Genomic DNA, 18,440 nt, shown 5'->3' on the forward strand with positions numbered 1-18,440 from the left:
CAGAGTCTGAGACAGAGGAAGGTGCACCAGATCCGGCAGAAGAAGAAGAAGAGACGGTTCAGCTGACAGATGGCTCAGTAGACTCCTCGCCTTTCCTTGCCCCACTTGTCTACGAGAACCAGAAGGGGCTTGAAGCGGGAAGAGCAGTGGTGCCTTCCGTGCAGGAGGTCTCAGGTTATGGGTGCACAACCCCTCAGGGTCTCTCTGTTGCTGCAACTGCTCCGCACAGCCTAGACCTGTGGACAGCTGACCAGAGGCTGGAAGATATTAGAAGATAGCTACCAAATCTCCTCTCAGTCTCCTCTTATCCAGGCTAAACATACCTAACTTCCTCAGCCGTTCATCATACGGCTTGGTTTCCAGACCCTTGATCATCCTGATCCTCCTCGGCACACGTCCCAGCTTCCTTCTCAAATTGTGGCTCCCAGAACCGGACACAATAGTCCAGGTGGGGTCTGACCAAGGCAGAGGTACTATTACTCCAGGTGGGGTAATACTCCCTTGATCTAGACACTAGGGACCTGCTGATGCAACCTAGAATCACATGACCTTTTTTTTTTACTGCTGCATCCCACTGTAGATCCTTTCCCCATGTACTACTGGCAAGCCAGGTTTTCCCCATCTTATATTTGTGCAGCTGGTTCTTGCTGCCTAATTGCAGAACCTGACATTTGTCCCTATTGAAATTCATTTTCTTTGTTTGGGCCCAGTTCTCCAATCTGTTAAGGTCATCTTGACTCCCGATTCTGTCTTCGGTGTAACAGTTCCCATGGTGAGAAAGTTTCAGCCTCTCTTGTTGCGGAGCCTATTGTAAAAGAACAGAATCATAGAACTGTAGAGTTGGCATGGACCATGAGGGTCATCTACTCTCATCCTCTGCAGTGCAAGAATCTCAGTCTCCCATCCAATTGGAAACCATACTGGACCCTGCTTAAACTGTGCAAATGGGTCGCAGTTTTACTGCTGCACCACTAGGAGAACTCTTGCAATGATTGTTATTATGCTTTGTTGAGGTTTCGTTATATGGAGGAAGCTGAGGTTACCTGGGAGCTCCTTAGGGGCGTCTTACCCATAGAGGCTAGTGGCGCCAAGTTCTGGAGGGAGCCAGGGAAGAGGCGGAGGCTGGACGTGGCGCCTCCTGGCTCACCTCCCTCGCCCGCCTCCGCCATGCCGTGTTGAAGCGGCGTCGCGCCCAGAGCCTCCGTCTGCTGTGGCCACCGCGGCATGAAGCGGCCAGCTGAACCGGAAGGCACCAAGTCCAGCCTCCACCTCTTCCCCACCAGAGGAGCCGCTGCCGGCAGCGCCATCCTCCCTAAAAAAAGGTTGACAACTCTGGGAAACGGGGGGGTGGGGTGCCGGAGGGATGGCCCTGGAGCTCCTAACAGGTCCAGATGAATTGACCAGTCAGTTCAGCTTTCACTAGAGGAATATGTAGAAAACCTCTTGCTTGGGATAAAGCATCTCCAGCTTGATACGGAGGGGGGGGCATGTTTTTCTTCACCCTTCCGCCGGTCACCAGAGGGTCCGAGGTGATGACCTCAAGGGCACCCAGCCCCACATGGACCCCTCAGCCCCCACACCATTGCACAAGCACCACATTCTACCCCAAACCCCATAAATAAAGTGCCTTTCCCCTTTCCTACACCGCTATTACGGGCGAAATAAGCCCAAAATCTTATGCCTTCCATCCCGCTCTATCTTTACTATGGGTGGACCGTATGAAGTTATATTCCCTATTCTTTCAATGGGTGCGTTCTACCCAATCAGAACCATGCATTCGCCTTGCAGAGCTAGCTCAGCGAACTCCTGCACGCCTCATTTAACCTCTTGACAAGCTGCTGACGGCTCCCCACTGGGAGAACAATGGAATCGAATCTTGTGAACCCATAAAAGTGTCAAATCTTGCTACAATGTATCTATTTTGTTTCTGATCTCAATTATCAATATAAAATGGACTAAAATCTTTAGAAATTCGTATAAAATCAACCACAACTCCGATTTTCTTGCTCCTGGTGCCAATCGGCTCAGTTTCTCTAGGACTCCATGACGCCTCCCCTGCCTTCCATAATCCCTCAAGCGAGCTGTCACGTACTCAGGAAGACCCTAATCCTGTCAAATCACTCTGCCAAGCCTTTCCTCCGGGCAATGCCAGGTGGCAGACTATGCATACATGGACCATTGTCTTCTCATCACCGGTACTCAGGATGTGCTTATCTGCGCATATCTCCAGCTCTGCATATTCCCCCCTCCCTCCTCCATATGTTAATCCGGTGTAACCCAACCTCTTCCTAATGTATTCATGATGTAACTGTGATGTATCTTGCACTGTATTCTGGGACATGGAGGGAAGTTTTAAAAGTTCATGTCACCCCTTTCTCGCTGTTCAATCTTGCCTTGAACCTGTTGCGCAATAAACTTGGATCTTCTGCAGCTTGCTCCTGTCTCCGGCTGAGCTCATTTTTCCTCCGCAGGGACCCGCGGACTTAGTCCGACGAGCTGGGTGGCAGAGCAGCCTCGCACCCAGATTTTACCGTAACAAGCTGCATTTCTTATGGAAACAACCAGGGCTTTATCTTATAAAAGGTAAAGAATTCAAAAGCTTGCTTACAATTTTGTGACATTTTAGTTGGGCAAATAAAGGCCTTGCTTGCTCTAATGTGGATTTTGGAAATTTTCTTGTTGATTTTGCTTTTTGATAATAAATTTATCATTAGTGTTTAATGTGCCAGAGGAAAAGTAATTTTTGCTGCAAAATACTAACACGCTACCGCTCTGAAAGTTGTCACAAACTACCTTGTTATTTGGCTTGTTGAGAATGTCTTTTTCTTTTTAAGGAGAATTCCAAAACTATGTTTCCGCCCAGTTTATTTATATCAGCATACTTTGTAATGAAGGTTTGCATTCAATTTAAACATATTGGCAGACCGCCTTGCAAAAAGATGAGAATTAGGAAGAAAAGAATAACAACTGTTTAATAGCTGGAAGCAGTGCTTTTTTCTGGGGGGATGCAGGGGTACGCATACCCCAGTGCCGGATTTACATATAAGCTAAGCAAGCTATAGCTTAGGGCCCCCCAAAAAAATTAAAGGGGAAAAAACTGGATGTACATTTCCAAAATATAAGATAAAAAGCAAATAAAATAAAACCTACAAACAGCAACAGTGTTTTGTGTTGTGTAGGCTCCTATTTGTTATGTGCCAATGAATTTAGATACCTATTAGGTCCATAAATTACCATATGGCATATATTCAACACATGAAACAGCAGCAATTTGTTGTTGACAAAGGACAGCTGGACATATAAAGGGCCCCATTACCTTCAGTAGCTTAGGGCCTCATCAAACCTAAATCCGGCCCTGTGCATACTCCTAAACAGTTTGTGAATCATTGCACTTTTGTCCATTTACTGTATTTATTTTTCCTGATTTGAACTATAAAATGGTGATTTTCTTGAGTCAAAATGAGAGTACCCCTAAGCATTACAGTGGTATCTCGGGTTATGAACTTAATTCGTTCTGGAGGTCCATTCTTAGCCTGAAACTGTTCTTTACCTGAGGTGCGCTTTTGCTAATGGGGCCTCCTTCTGCCACCATGCCACCACCGCACGATTTCCGTTTTCATCCTGGGACAAAGTTCGCAACCCGGAGCAACTACTTCCAGGTACCTTGGGTTACAGTGGTACCTCGGGTTACAGACGCTTCAGGTTACAGACTCTGCTAACCCAGAAATAGTACCTCGGGTTAAGAACTTTGCTTCAGGATGAGAACGGAAATAGTGCAGCGGCAGCGGGAGGCCCCATTAGCTAAAGTGGTGCCTCAGGTTAAGAACAGTTTCAGGTTAAGAATGGACCTCCAGAGCGAATTAAGTTCGTAACCCGAGTTACCACTGTATTTTATTTTTTTTAGAAAAGAAAACACTGGCTGGAAGGGATTCCTTTCTCTCTGTTTCAGAGAGCCCTTGATTTGCTTTGCAAAATCTTCCCTCTGCAGTTTTTGACAAGGGTGGGACATGAGTACCCTCCTTGTGAGAAGCAGATTACAAAGACTGCGTAGCAGACCTAAATACAGACAATGTATTTAAGAACAGGAATGTCTGGTCACTATATCAAATTTGCAGGGTGCTGCAGAGATCTGCCCTGCTTCGGGTGCAGCCTTTTTATCTAAACCAATAGAAATGCAACTCATGCTCCTCTGCTCATTGGTCTTTACATGGGGGGGGGGGAGAGAAACAGAAAGGGAGAAAGGAGGAGGAGGAGGAGGAGGAGATATAAGAAAGTGACTTTTCTGCCAAGGATGAATGAAACAGAAGCAGCAGCTGTTGCTGCTTTTCAGAAACTTGCAGCGAGATGCCCTTTCCAAACAGCTCTTCCAGGACCCAGCGGCACAAACTGATATTGGCAGGGACCATGGTTGTTTTAGTTGTCTTAGTGAGCGCTGTGTTGCTTGCTGTGTTCATACCTGGAAGGAAAGGAACCCCTGGCTCAGAAGTATTGCAGTGGAAAGGCCAAGGGACCACTAAACAGCTGCAGGAAATCGTCTTGGGGAGATGTCACAACTACATTGCCATAGTGAATCCTGAGCTCAGGTGAGTGCTAAGAATACACTTTTGAAGAATAAAAGCAGCAGTGCGCAGTGTAGACAAAGAAGGAGCAGCAGGGAAACTGGACGGCAGCTATTCTAGAGAAAAATGTATAGGCTGAGATCTGAAGCTGTTCATTTCCTCCCCAAAGTGCTAAAAAGCTGGACTGAAATTGGAGTGCATTGGAATTGTTCAGGGCTTTTATATCTCTCTTATATGCATGATAATAAGGAGCTTGGCTTTCTCCAGCATGCAGTGATTTGGGAAAGTTCCACCTTTTGAATTCTGGCCTGTTACACAGCTGCTAAAAGTGTAAGAATTGCACAAGCAAAGATGGTATTTAGAAGTGGGTATTTTAAATGAAAGCAGGGGAGGGTTTCCTGTATGTATGAGTAAGTAGATTGGACGGGTCAGAAATGTATTTTTTTTTAGCAATACTTACAATGTTTACAGTTTTTGAAGTGCTTAATGTACATCAGCTCAGAAATCCATACAATGGCATTGTGAGGTAGGTTAATGTTATTGGAGATGGCATGTCTAAAGAATACTGACTTGATCAAAGCCATTTAGTGATGTTACGACAGAAATGACATTTTAACTTGGGGGCTTCTTGTTCCTGGTTTGAGGCTCCCAGTACAGTTCTACCCATATTTCTCCAGAACTTAATCCAACTCCATTTAGTTGAAATAGCTGCCAAGTAAGTATGAACCGAATTACGGCCTGGTAGTACGAGTCTATGTGTGGTTTACTCAGAAACAAGGGCTACTAAATTCAATGAAATCAGTACATTGGGTTTAGGGCTGCAGTCTTTGACTTTTAAATAAGAGCCAGGGGGGAAGTGTTGAAATCACCAAATACATGAGAAAAGATGTGGTTGATTGGGACTCAAATCACAATATTTTCATTATCTTACTAGTTTTGGTGCTCAGAGGCATGTTGTAAAAACTTGTCAACAGAAGAACTTATTGAACCTTATCAGTACAGTATCTTGTAATAGCATTTGTTGAACCTTATCACAATGTTGCAATGAGGAAATAATACTGTCTCTGACTAGAGGGAGAGGTTGGTGCGAAGCAGACTTTGGCCATATGAGGAACGTTTGGCATCTGCTACCGAAAGACCTGTTCGAGATATTCACCAGAAGGCTCACTTTTCATCTGCTCAGCCTTTATCTGGGTAAATGATGGGAGCCAGGCAGAGGGCCTTCTCGGTAGTGGCGCCCACCTTGTGGAACGCTCTCCCATCAGATGTCAAGAAAATAAGCAACTACCTGACTTTTAGAATACATCTGAAAGCAGCCCTGTTTAGGGAAGTTTTTAATGTTTGATCTTTTATCGTGTTTTTAATATTCTGTTGGGAGCTGCCCATAGTAGCTGGGGAAACCCAGCCAGATGGGCAGGGTAAAAACAATAAATTGTTGTTGTTGTTGTTGTTGTTGTTGTAGCGGCTTCAAATTTGATAAAATTCCTACATATAATATGTGCAGTGCACTTACATTTGTACATAAAATATAATGGTTGCTGCGTGTAAATTATGGATTACATTTACACATATACCTATATACATCAGAAAATTGCCCAAGACCATATGCAAAGTAGACTTGTATATTGTTGTTGTTTGAAGCAACCCATGTTCAAGTTGCATTCATGTGCATTCAGCCCATGATCATCCACATATAGGATGCACTCTTTCTACATGGAAATGGTTTGCAAAATGTGTCTCCCCTCCTCCTTTCCTGTGTGGCATCATGTAGACCTCCTTCTCCCCAATTTTAGTATATGTGCTGCCAAAGCGAGCACCCTTCTCCCCAATTTTGAAAAAAACAGCGATTAGCTTTTATTTGTTCAGAAACCAAAACTGCCTAGTCATCATAATTTAAGTTGAGTAGGTTGGCAAGCTGCCATCTCCTGTGGTATTTTGGCTTTAGCGGTAATTGGCTTCTGTGGTATTTTGACTTCTTTGACCTCTTTCGCGGATAGTCAGCTATCTGGGTTATGTACCTACTCACTGCTTCTGATATGTTGTGATCTGATCTGAACTGGTCCTTGAATAGGTTCTCTGTGGAGCTCTGTAAGCTTTGAGTAGAGCGTTACAGAAGACGTGTCCGCCTGCTCTTTGAGTGGGTAGTCATTTCTCAGAAAAGCATTGTGATACCTCAAAGCATTTCCTCTGATCCCGTAAACTCCCCTCTCTTCTTTTACCACAGGAAGTGGGTCAGATTATTTTAATACAGTTAATCTAGTCTCTGTAGAGATTATGTGTGAGGGTCACAAACAATCCCCTTGTCACTATCTTAAAGACACAAATCTTTAGTTGCCTTGTGATTTTAGGCTGCTACGAAACCTCTAATCCCTATTTTTTGAGTGGTGGGGAGAATGGGTCTAAAACATCTTACAAAATAACTCCCTTTTATCTTCCTTGGGAGCATACACTCCACTGAAGTGTGAGAAGGGCTGAGGAATTTATCCTGTAGGATTGAAAAGTGAAATCAAATGTACCGTATTTTTCACCCCATAGGGCGCACTGGCCTCTAGGGCGCACCTAGGGTTTTTTTGGGGGCGGGAATTATTATTTTTTCCCCTGGGGCGGGGGAAGCCCGAGCTTCCCCCGACCCCAGCCCCCAGAACAGGCTGCTATCCGCAAGCCTAGGGAGCCATGCGGGAACTCCTGTGGGCTCCCCAGGCTTGCGGATATCTGCCCAAAGCCCAGGGTGCGCTGCTTCAGCGCTCCCCTGGCTTCGGGCAGCAGGCTGCTATCCGCAAGCCTAGGGAGCCGTGCGGGAACTCCCGCGGGCTCCCCAGGCTTGCGGATAGCTTCCTGAAGCCTGGAGCGCGAGATTTCCCCTTCATTTTTGGAGGGGGGAAAGTGCGTCCTATGGGGCGAAAAATACGGTATTTAAGGAAATTGGAGTTTGCAGACAATTAAAGTGAAAGTTAATGAAAAGAAAGAAAGAAAATACAACCTATTATTCTGCTTTCTAACCAGGAGGGAGAAAAATGTAAAAAGAAAAATAGTTCCAAGTTCGTTCTGCTTTCTGGCAGGGAGGAAGTTTGTCTGTGACTTCCTGGGCACTGTAGTCCTTCAACCCCTCTAGCTCCACCTGAAGTTGTCTCTCTGGTGCATAGAGAAGAATTCTATGTCTTCATCACTTCTGTGACTTTATGTAATAACATTTCAATAGGATTTTTTCTTCTTTCTTGTCAAGTGAACCTTTTGTGATGTAGAGAGACCTCTACAGTATATTGTGCATTTCAAACATTCAACTGTACTAAGGTCAAGCAAGCTTATCTTATCTCGAGAGCTATCACATGGAAGATGGAGCAAGATTGTTTTTTCCTGCTCTGGAGACTAGGACCCGAACCAGTGGATTAAAATCACAAGTCAGGAGATTCCGACTAAGCATCGGGGAAAACTTTCTGACAGTGGAACGGTCTCAGGAGGTTGTGGACTCTCCTTTGCTGGAGGTTTTTAAGCAGAGATTGGGTGCATCTGTAACGGATTCTTTAGCTGAGATTCTGCATTGTAGGGGTTGGACTAGATGACCCTTGGGATCCCTTCTTACTCTACAATATGGTTCTAGGAAAGAAGTCTCCCTATTGTAGAGCCCTCCAGATGCTGTTGGATTCCAACTCCAGCAGCTCCCTCATCCATCACTACTGATTAGGCTGTCTGGGACAACAACACTGAAAGGGCTAAAGCTCTATCATCCTTTTCTGAAGGAAGATAATGATGAAAACCTGTCTGCCAGAAACGATAGTTTGCCATTTACCTCTTCTCTTCTCATCAAGGAACCTGATAAGCTTCCACAGCGCCACCCGCGTCTTCCAGGTATTACCTTACTCATATAGATAGGATTTGCACCCCACCTTGTATCTTGCACCCGAACCTCCCTTTTGCACTATGTCCCTCCCCCTTACCTTGTAAATTGACAAACCTGTGACAAATAAGACCCCCCACAACTGCGACTCTATAAAATTCTGAACTTACCTTTGGGCAGGGTTCCTCATACCTTTTGTCACCTTTGTGTAGGGAACCCGGTTGCAACTGAATAAAGGATTTGTGCTTTTAAAAAGCCACATGATGCTTTCTCTCCGTGATTGGACATCACCCGTCTTCTCCTCCAACCGTAGCGGAGCCCTTTGGGTCCCCAAACCCAAATTCTGAGTGTTTTACATCAGAATCAAGAACTAGGACTCTTGCCTCTGCTTTGAATTCAGTAGAGGAATTCTTAAGCTCGCCACCCATCACTGCCTCAGCCTTTTCATATGGTGTTGATGACAATGCTGACTTATTTCACAGGATTGTTTTCAAGGATTTAAAGAAGTGAATGCATGTGAATCGCTTTGAAAATTTGAAAATAAATGCTAAATTCTGCACACTAACAAGATGCCTATTTTTGGAAATTCTTCAATCTTGCATGATAACTCCTAAAAACTGTCCAGCTTATTCATGTTGGCAGGAAATGGTTTTCTCTAAAGAGCTCTGATCACAAAGTAGGTGCTTCTGAACATCAGTATCATGATTTTGTTCTATTTTTAATGTTTCATCTCGTGCAATCTTCTTCTTTGGTAATCACTCATAGCCAAGTAAGATTGTCTTCCATGAACACGGTCTTAACAGTGAGTCCGTAAGTCACGGTGGAGGCCAATTCTGGATCCACAAGTCCTTCCACAGTGGGGACAGATTTCTGGGCTGGAGTTGATCACGGTGAGGTTTTGCCAAATGTGCCTTCTTCTTAGCTCCTTTCTCCTTTTCGCCCTGAGTTTGTGCGTTCCTGACACCTTTGGTAATGGCTGTTCTCCAGCTGGAGCACTCGCAGGCCAGTGTTTCCCAGTTATCGGTGCTTATACTACATTTCTAAAGATTTGCCTTGAGAGTATCTTTTTTCTTTTCTTGAGAGTGTCTTTAAACCCCTTTTGTTGTCCATCGGTATTTCGCTTTCCATTCTTAAGTTCGGAATAGAGTAGTTGCTTTGGAAGATGATCATCAGGCATCCGCACAACATGACCAGTCCAACGAAGTTGACGTTGAAGAATCATTGCTTCCACACTGGTGATCTTTGCTTCTTCCAGTACACTGGCATTAGTTCGCTTATCTTCCTCATCCCCCAATCCATGGCCTTCATTTCTCATTTTAGGCCTATTATTAATACTTCTAGTCACCAACATTATTTCAGAAGGAATGTCACAGAGCCCATGGCATCTGTCTTGATCTTTCTTCCATTTGCTTGATAAGTTCCTGAGAAGGGCAATACCTCCTACCCCTTCAGTGTTCAAAGCCTGTGCTTGTGAAGGGGGAAAAAGACTTCTTTGTTCCAAGTTTCTGGCTTTGCTTCAACGACTAAACATTTTAGTGCCACAAATTCTTGCCCAGACTTCCTTTAGTCCTCCATCATGTCTGCATCACCGTTTAATTAAAAACCTTTCTGGGCACTGCAACTGACCCAGTTGTGCTGAAAAATCCTCTGGGAGGTGCTCATCTCCAAAGCTAAATTTATATGTTTGTCATTCTACTTATAATTATTTATTGCAAAATTCAGGTTAAAGAAGTGTAAGTGCACTTGAAAAATGCATGGTTCCTGCTAGAACCATGTGAATCACTTAGGGGCGTTTCAAGTAAGAGCCAGTTCATACAGAATCAGTTCATGAAACATATCCGCACAATACCATTTCAGACTGCAATTTAGCAGAGGGACTTGATGGCTCATGTTCATTTGGATCAATAGTGGTCACTAGCTTTCCTTCAAGCTAACTTGTGGCACAAGAGGCTGCTGTTTGGAGGTGGGGAGGCACTTTTCTCTATCTCCTCTCCAGCTATGACCATCCCCACTTCAAACACCCCAGCATGCAGCACTTAGGCACAAAAGAGGTCCCCCCACCCATAGTTGTTTTGTGTGCATAGGATGTTCCTAGGGAGGGTAAGAGTTAAATCTCTCCCCCTCCACTTCAATCTCTAGGAGTATCACATGTACCCTGCTGGTGCCTATGCATGAAAAAATCTATACATATAATTTCAGTTGCTGATAGAGGGTGGAAGTGCCCATGCCTACTTCTGTTTTTAATGTGTGTCACCACCAACAAGAACCTAGTCCTAGATTTGAAATATCATTTGCTTTCCCATTTTAAAATAAAGGAAAGGGAAAATGGAGAGTTACAGTGAAGTGTCTGAGTGCAAGGACCAGTGTTAGAAACTCCCATCGTTCCAGGCACATTTTGCGACAGGGAGTTTCATTAGTGCAAGCAGTTTGTGAGCTCTAGGCACAGTACACCCTTTTTAATAGACATTAATTTCTTGTTTACTATCTATTTTTATTTCCAGTTTCAAATTCTGTCATAGGTTCTATGTGTGGAATAACCAACCTCAAAAAAACAAAATGCTTAAGTTTAATCAATGCATGAAGGGGTTAATACCATAGAGTAAGCTGTCCTGCTAGGTTACTATGTCCACTTCCCCTCAGATTGGGAGGAACTAAGTAATCAAGCCTTTGTTCTCCTCCAGTCTACCTGAGAAGCTCAGTGAGTGAAGAGGTTGGAGCTGGTTCCTCCAGCTAAACTATATGGTTCTCATAAGCCACCCGAGTTCCGATACCAATAATTTAGGAACGATCACCACTTTGTAACTAAGCTAAATATTACTGCCCATGCAACTTTTCTGAAGGACCTGAGTTTTGTAAGTAAACCATTTTTAAAACTTCTCCAGGTGTGATCTTTTCCTCAGCTGGGGGAAGAGGAAAACTTTGGAAAGAAACAAGCAGACATTCTGGAACTCACTTGGAAGGACACATATTTTAAAAATCTAACAATCTAACCTATATTTCCACCCTTTACTTTGCTGCATATTTTGTGATTTTAAATCTCTCCTGGGGTTCTCTCATCAAAGAGCACTTTCATTCAGGAATTCTCCTTTCTTGCTCGTTCTCTATATTGCACCAACATTATGGGTCTGAAAACTTGCAAACTTAACTGCAGTGTTTTTATTACTTCTGAAAGTCGCTGAGTTTGGCATGAAAGAATGAAAGTTTTAGGTAATGTTTGCAGGGAGAACTATTTGCACACAGATTTGACATTCTTTGAATAAACATCCCCCACAAAAGAGTGAGCTAAATAGCATTTGGGTCGTCCCTTTCCCCCCTACTTCCTTATTTACACACATTCATATAGCCATTAAAAATACAGTGGTACCTCAGGTTAAGTACTTAATTCGTTCCGGAGGTCCGTACTTAACCTGAAACTGTTCTTAACCTGAAGCACCACTTTAGCTAATGTGGCCTCCTCCGGCGTCGCCGGAGCACGATTTCTGTTCTCATCCTGAAGCAAAGTTCTTAACCTGAGGTGGGTTAGCGGAGTCTGTAACCTGAAGCGTATGTAACCTGAGGTACCACTGTATAATAAATCATGAGTAGTTAGAATGCACTGTGGGGTCATAAAAGTCCTTAATTAGAACATTTAACCTAAGTTCCATTCAACTCATACATGCATTTTTAAATTTAAGAGAAGTATGATGATAGGACAATAGGGCAGATATGTCTCATTAAAATTCCACACTTAAAGCAAAAACTCAGAGTCTACTCAGGATTGATGGCTCGTATGTCCCAGTTTTCTTCTTGGTAACCCTGGAAACGCAGCATCTCTGCTCTGGACCAAGAACGGCTGCTTGGGCATTTGCCTGTAAGTTGCCATCTCATTCAGAATGTGGTCTTTAGAAATGTCTGGAAGTCAGTGCCCATTGACAGTTCTTTTGCACTTGGCAAACTGTAAAGAGGTAAAATCCTCAACCTTGGATTTCAAAAGGTGCTATTTAACAAAAATGCCAAAGTGAATATTCCCATTTTTAGATGATGCATACCTCCAGGAATACTGGGGTTCAAAAAGGTGGATCAAACTGAAAAAAAGACAAAATGTGAAAAGTAACTTCCCCTAATTACAACTTCTTGGTTGCTGAAGTTGATTCCATCTTTCCTACAACCATCTAATTGTATACAGCCGTACCTTGGTTTTTGAACAGCTTAGTTCTCGAATGTTTTGGCTCCCAAACGCTGCAGACCCAGAAGTGACTGTTCTGGTTTGCAAACTATTTTTGGAAGCTGAACGTCCAATGGGGCTTCTGCAGCTTCTGATTGACTGCAGGAGCTTCCTGCAGCCAATCAGAAGTTGCGCTTTGGTTTCCAAACATTTTGGAAGTCAAATGGACTTCTGGAACGGATTCCATTCAACTTCCAAGGTACAACTGTACATACCAAACATGTGAGTATGGGGTTTGTGAATGTACAGTGTACCAAAAACAATGAGTTCAAACTACCCATTTTATCTCTGGTAAGAGTGAGGTTTAGCTGTGAAGAATTCCCTTTGTCATCTTTCCTAGTTGCCTTGCTGAGCTCCTCTTGCTTGTGCAGAGATGGCGGGTCATTCAGAGGATAAAGGTAAAGGGACCCCTGACCATTAGGTCCAGTCGTTGGCCTATCCATTCAGAGGATAGCTACATATAATTTCAAGTACTTGTGATCACAGGGACGCAGGTGGCGCTGTGGGTTAAACCACAGAGGCTAGGACTTGCCGATCAGAAGGCTGGCAGTTTGAATCCCCACGACGGGGTGAGCTCCTGTTGCTCGGTCCCAGCTCCTGCCAACCTAGCAGTTCAAAAACACAAAGTGCAAGTAGATAAATAGGTACCGCTCGGGCAGGAAGGTAAACAGCGTTTCCATGCGCTGCTTTGGTTCGCCAGAAGCGGCTTAGTCATGCTGGCCACATGACCCAGAAGCTGTCTGATGACAAACGCCGGCTCCCTCGGCCAGTAAAGTGAGATGAGCGCTGCAACCCCAGAGTTGGCCACGACTGGACCTAACGGTCAGGGGTCCCTTTACCTACTTGTGATCACAGTAGGACATGCCCTCCCCTAATTCACAACAATAACATCATGGAGCAATGCTCTAGTAGGCCAAGTGTGTCCTTAACTATAGTCAATTTCCCTCTTAGTTTAAAGGTTAAAACTTGAACCAAAAGTTCTCAAAATTCAGACCCCTTGAGATAGTTAGCAGGGTTCAGGGTTCAATTTTATTGAGCAATTGTTCCAGGTGTTTGTGTAGCATGGAGTCTGCCCGTAAGTCTTCAGGCTTCAGTCACGTGCACACTGCTACTAATTGGGATCACTACTTCAAATGTCAGCATTTTAAAACAAATCTTTACAGCCCGGGATAACCCCTTACCTATATGCATTTATATTGCGACTGAAGCACATGTAAAAAAAATAATGTGAATTTGCTAGCTCTTTATCAGAGTGTGATATTGCCTGGGTGTGAGTTGGTGACCAGTTCTGCTTTATTTATGTCATGGACTTTGTATGCAGTAATAAACCAAAAGAAAACAAAGCTTACAAAGAGGCTTTGAAAAGCCATTTTTTTCAGAACCTCTGAAATTGGCAAGAACTTTCAGAGGCATGCAAGAAAACCTGAAAGAGCTCTTTTTTTCTGAATTCAGCAAGCATTCAGACTTCTATGACATTTAAAAGGAGAAAGCAGGGGGGGTGACTACTTTCCCCCAAAGCTTGGAAATGACCATTTATTTTCTTTCTCCAGCAAAAATGTGTATTACAGGTTGTCTTTGCTAGGAAGTCTTTCCACTTCTCTGAGACTGAGAAAATATGGCTCGAAAAGGGAAGAAGTCTCCCCTCTCTTCTACCACCAGTTTAGAGTTGTATTGATGGGATGGTACCCTTCTAAGTCCTATGCAGAGTAGACCCACTGAAATCAATGAACTTACTTGAGTCCATTGACTTCAGTTTTAAATAATGACTAATGTTGGACACCATCCTAGGTTTGTCTTGTTGCCTCCTTGTTTAGCTTACTTACAGTTGAAACAAATGTCCTGTGAACATGGAAGAAAGCAGTTTGGGGAAGCACCTGTGGAAACAGTAGCTATACAGTACACACACCCTGGGAATCCTAATATTTATCTTCAGAACTATTTGATTTTTTGCCTTCTTATTAAAAAGACAGATTTCCTTTTATCGGTAGCTAACTTGGGCTACAGTCTTACTTGCACTTAACACAGTGGGACTTACTTCTGAGCATTGCCTTGCCTTGGTAATGGACTGAAAGAGAGCCAGCAAACTGAAGCTCAATCCAGATAAGACCAAGGCACTGTTCGTGAGTGGTTCCTTAAACCAGATGGCTGGGAGGTGGCCTGCTCTTGATGGGGTTACGCTTCCTCTGAAGGAGCAGGTATGTAGCTTGGGGGTGCTCCTGGATCCTGGCCTCAGTGGTGGGGGGTGCTATCCATCAGCTGCGGCTGGCGGTCCAGCTGTGCCCCAGCTGGACAGAGATAGCCTAACCTTTGTCACCTATGCTCTGGTAACCTCTACTGAAGACGGTTTGGAAATTTCAACTGGTGTAGAATTCAGCAGCCAGAGCAAGACAGTTTGAGCATAGAACATCAATCCTGATCAGACTGCATTGGCTGCCAGTTGGTTTCTGGGCCCAGTTCAAAGCGCTGGGCTTTGCCCTATAAAGCCTTAAATGGCTCAGGACCACAATACCTCATGGACCTCCTTTCCCTGGCCCTGACCCTGCAATAATCATTTGTTGATTCCCCCCCCCCCCCAATTTAATCATGAATTAAGATGATGAAAAATGGCGCAGAATAGCTGATGGGAAAGTCTTTGGGAAGGCACACTTGGGAACTGCATTTTGAACACTATTGCACTTAAGCCTCCAGAGGGTGCGCTATGGGTCGATGCAGCCCCCAGCCCAAATCAGGTTAGCCACCCACCTTCTGAATCAAGAACAGAAGCTTCGCATTTCCGTCCCTCAAGTGCCCAAGGGAGGGGAGAGAGCGCAGAAGCCAAGACTCCTGCTGGTAACAGCTGGACCTTCCCTTTTCTCTTTCTGGCTGAAGATGGCTCTGTCAGGGAGAGGCAAACGGGAAAAGCACTTATAGAGAGCCTAAAGAGATCATTAGCAGCCTGTCGTCTGACAGCGAGTCTGACACAGGGAGGGAGGAGGATGAGCCTGGAACAAGTCATTCTGTACACAGAGGAAGGCAGGGGCTGGGTTTCCGCAGACTTGCATGCTGGGTAAAGAAAAGGAAAAAGTAGACGCGGCAACTGTGCCAAAAGAGACGGACGTAAAATGAAATGCTGGAGATGTACCTTTGAATTTTGTCAATAAATCAAATAGATTGGAACTGGCCTTGAGCCCGGAGTTTTATCTATGCCAGCTGGACAGCATAAAGCCTCTGACAGGCTCATTTGAAATTACAGTAATTTTGTGTAAACAAGCTCCATACATAGATAAGAGTCCAAACAGGCATAAATGGAAAACAAAGAGAAACATTACAAAAAACTACAGTATAAGGACCTTTCCCTCAAACATCTGTGATGTGAAAAACATATTGCCACAGGCACTTTAGTAAGAGCCTGGCTTAATGTTGTATCCATCTTTCCATATGAAAGGAAACAGACCCACAATTTTAAACCGAACAAATTTTAAACAAAACCTTTTTCTACCTGCTTTCCTGCATGCTCCTCTCCCAGTTAATCCTGCGTTAGGCTAGACAGAGAGGCTGTATACACAATACGGGTTTAAAATGCAGAGAGGTTGTCCCACCGCCCTCCACTACACTTCATGTCGTATTTGCATGTCGTCATGCACATTGGTGTGGTAAGATTTGTTTCCAAGTTGCCTACTATCTGCCCACACCAGAGGTCAGACAGCGGACATGGGCGTCTTCATTACAGTCTACCTTTTCAAATGGAATCAAGACCGGTTTGTGGGGGAATGCATCGAAACTCAGCATTTCTCAAGAAGCTACAGGACAGAGGGGGATTGTGGCTAGCATCATGTGTACATAGCTTGGTAGTGTGCTGGATGCAGAGTAAATGGGAATGTGTACACAACCATAGTGACTGGAGAAAAGTAACCCAGTTAACTTCCTGGCTGAGTTGGAATTTGAACCGAGTTCAACACTTTGACCACTGACTACATAAAATGCAAAGTAGGGACAGCGGATAAAATAATACAAAGAGGATCCTGACCTATAAATTCAAGCCTGAACAAGCAATAAGCCTACTGGTGCTGAATCAGGAAGCTCTTTAACCAGCAATGGATCTCCATCAGGGGGAAAGTCAGACGAATCTCATGGAGCAGGGAGTTCCACAGCCTCGCACAGCCAGTTGTGAGAATACATAAAAGGCTCTGCTCGCACATCCTGACCTTGGATGATGACTGGATTCAGTAGACTTGCACAGTTTGTACACCACCAGTTAGCTATGTTCAGTGGTGGACCTACATTTTGGGGGCCCTGAAGCTTGAACTGGTTATGGGGGCTGCTTTGCAACCAGCAACGAGGTCTGGGTAACCACTGTTACCTTTTTCAGTGGGGTTGTTCCATGAAGATAACCACACCTTCATTGTCAGGTGGCTGAGGAGGGGGGGTGTTTGTGTTTCCCAGCAAATATTTCTTCTGTATTTCCGCCTCTCTCTGGCTGCTTGCATTTCCTTATCCGGAAAAGCTTCATGGGAGAGAATAACTCATGATGTCTTTCCTGAAGGTTCAACTGAAATGTGGAAAGATGGAAGAAATTATTTTGTAAAATTAGTGCAAAGACATCCACAAATGCCCCTTGGCCACCTCAAAAGTAAGGTATTCACAGCAAAACCCCTACACCCCACCCCCCATGAGAATTTCACCAAAATGTTCTTTTCCTTTTGATAATGATCAAATGCAATTTCTGTTCTTATTAATTGATGGAGGATACTTTGCGGTGGGGGGAGAGAACACAGTGCTAGTTTTAACTTGTTGTTGTTGTTTAGTCGTGTCCGACTCTTCGTGACCCCATGGACCAGAGCACGCCAGGCACTTCTGTCTTCTACTGCCTCCCGCAGTTTGGTCAGGCTCATGTTTGTAGCTTTGAGAACACTATCCAACCATCTCGTCCTCTGTCGTCCCCTTCTCCTTGTGCCCTCCATCTTTCCCAACATCAGGGTCTTTTCCAGGGAGTCTTCTCTTCTCATGAGGTGGCCAAAGTATTGGAGCCTCAGCTTCAGGATCTGTCCTTCCAGTGAGCACTCAGGGCCGATTTCCTTAAGAATGGATAGGTCTTCTTGCAGTCCATGGGACTCTCAAGAGTCTCCTCCAGCACCATAATTCAAAAGCATCAATTCTTTGGCGATCAGCCTTCTTGATGGTCCGGCTCTCACTTCCATACATCACTACTGGGAAAACCATGGCTTTAACTATACGGACCTTTGTTGGCAAGGTGATGTCTCTGCTTTTTAACTATGCTGCTACAAATGTTGCTTTTGGTGTATCTCTCTCTCTCTCTTCCACATGGTGGCTGTATTTCACACTGATTTACACTTTCATAGGAAGATAAAGAGAGCTCAAGCTGCAAAATGTTTGGGGAGTTTTTACGGTTCTTACTTCTCTAACTACAGTGGTACCTCAGGTTAAGTACTTAATTCGTTCTGGAGGTCTGTTCTTAACCTGAAACTGTTCTTAACCTGAAGCACCACTTTAGCTAATGGCGCCTCCTGCTGCCGCCGCGCCGGAGGAGCACGATTTCTGTCCTCATCCTGAAGCAAAGTTCTTAACCTGAGGTAATATTTCTGGGTTAGCGGAGTCTGTAACCTGAAGCGTATGTAACCCGAGGTACCACTGTACACAGAAAAAACAAATAGTTGCCTTTTCCTGTTGCAGTTCCCCAACAATGCAAAAAGCAATAATTCAGCCCTCCCCCAGAAAGATTCTGCCTTGTCAGGCTGCATCTATTTTGGTGATGGTTTTTTATATATAAAAAACTAAACATAATCATCGTCATTAATCTGAATGGTTCTGGGGCAGTAGGAAAGTTTAAACTTCTCCACCCAGC

General features: G+C 44.3%; 1 protein-coding gene across 2 annotated transcripts in view; it reads left to right on the forward strand.

The window, feature by feature from the left end:
- Positions 1 to 1,299: 1,299 nt before the first annotated feature.
- The window catches only part of LOC308485677 (ADP-ribosyl cyclase/cyclic ADP-ribose hydrolase 1-like), a 35,888-nt gene continuing 18,747 nt past the window's right edge, over positions 1,300 to 18,440 (forward strand). Inside the window, exons 1-2 of one of the 2 annotated variants that reach the window (XM_081021608.1) lie at positions 1,300 to 1,322; positions 4,331 to 4,583. In XM_081021608.1, coding sequence (XP_080877734.1) covers positions 4,345 to 4,583 — 239 coding nt within the window. In that variant the 5' untranslated portion in view covers positions 1,300 to 1,322; positions 4,331 to 4,344. Of the gene's footprint in view, positions 1,323 to 2,551; positions 2,584 to 4,330; positions 4,584 to 18,440 lie in introns of those variants that run through there. The other variant, XM_081021609.1, reaches the window with a different exon arrangement.

The sequence above is a fragment of the Podarcis pityusensis genome (genome assembly GCF_964106645.2).
Source record: "Podarcis pityusensis genome assembly, chromosome: 9".
Taxonomy (NCBI): domain Eukaryota; kingdom Metazoa; phylum Chordata; class Lepidosauria; order Squamata; family Lacertidae; genus Podarcis; species Podarcis pityusensis.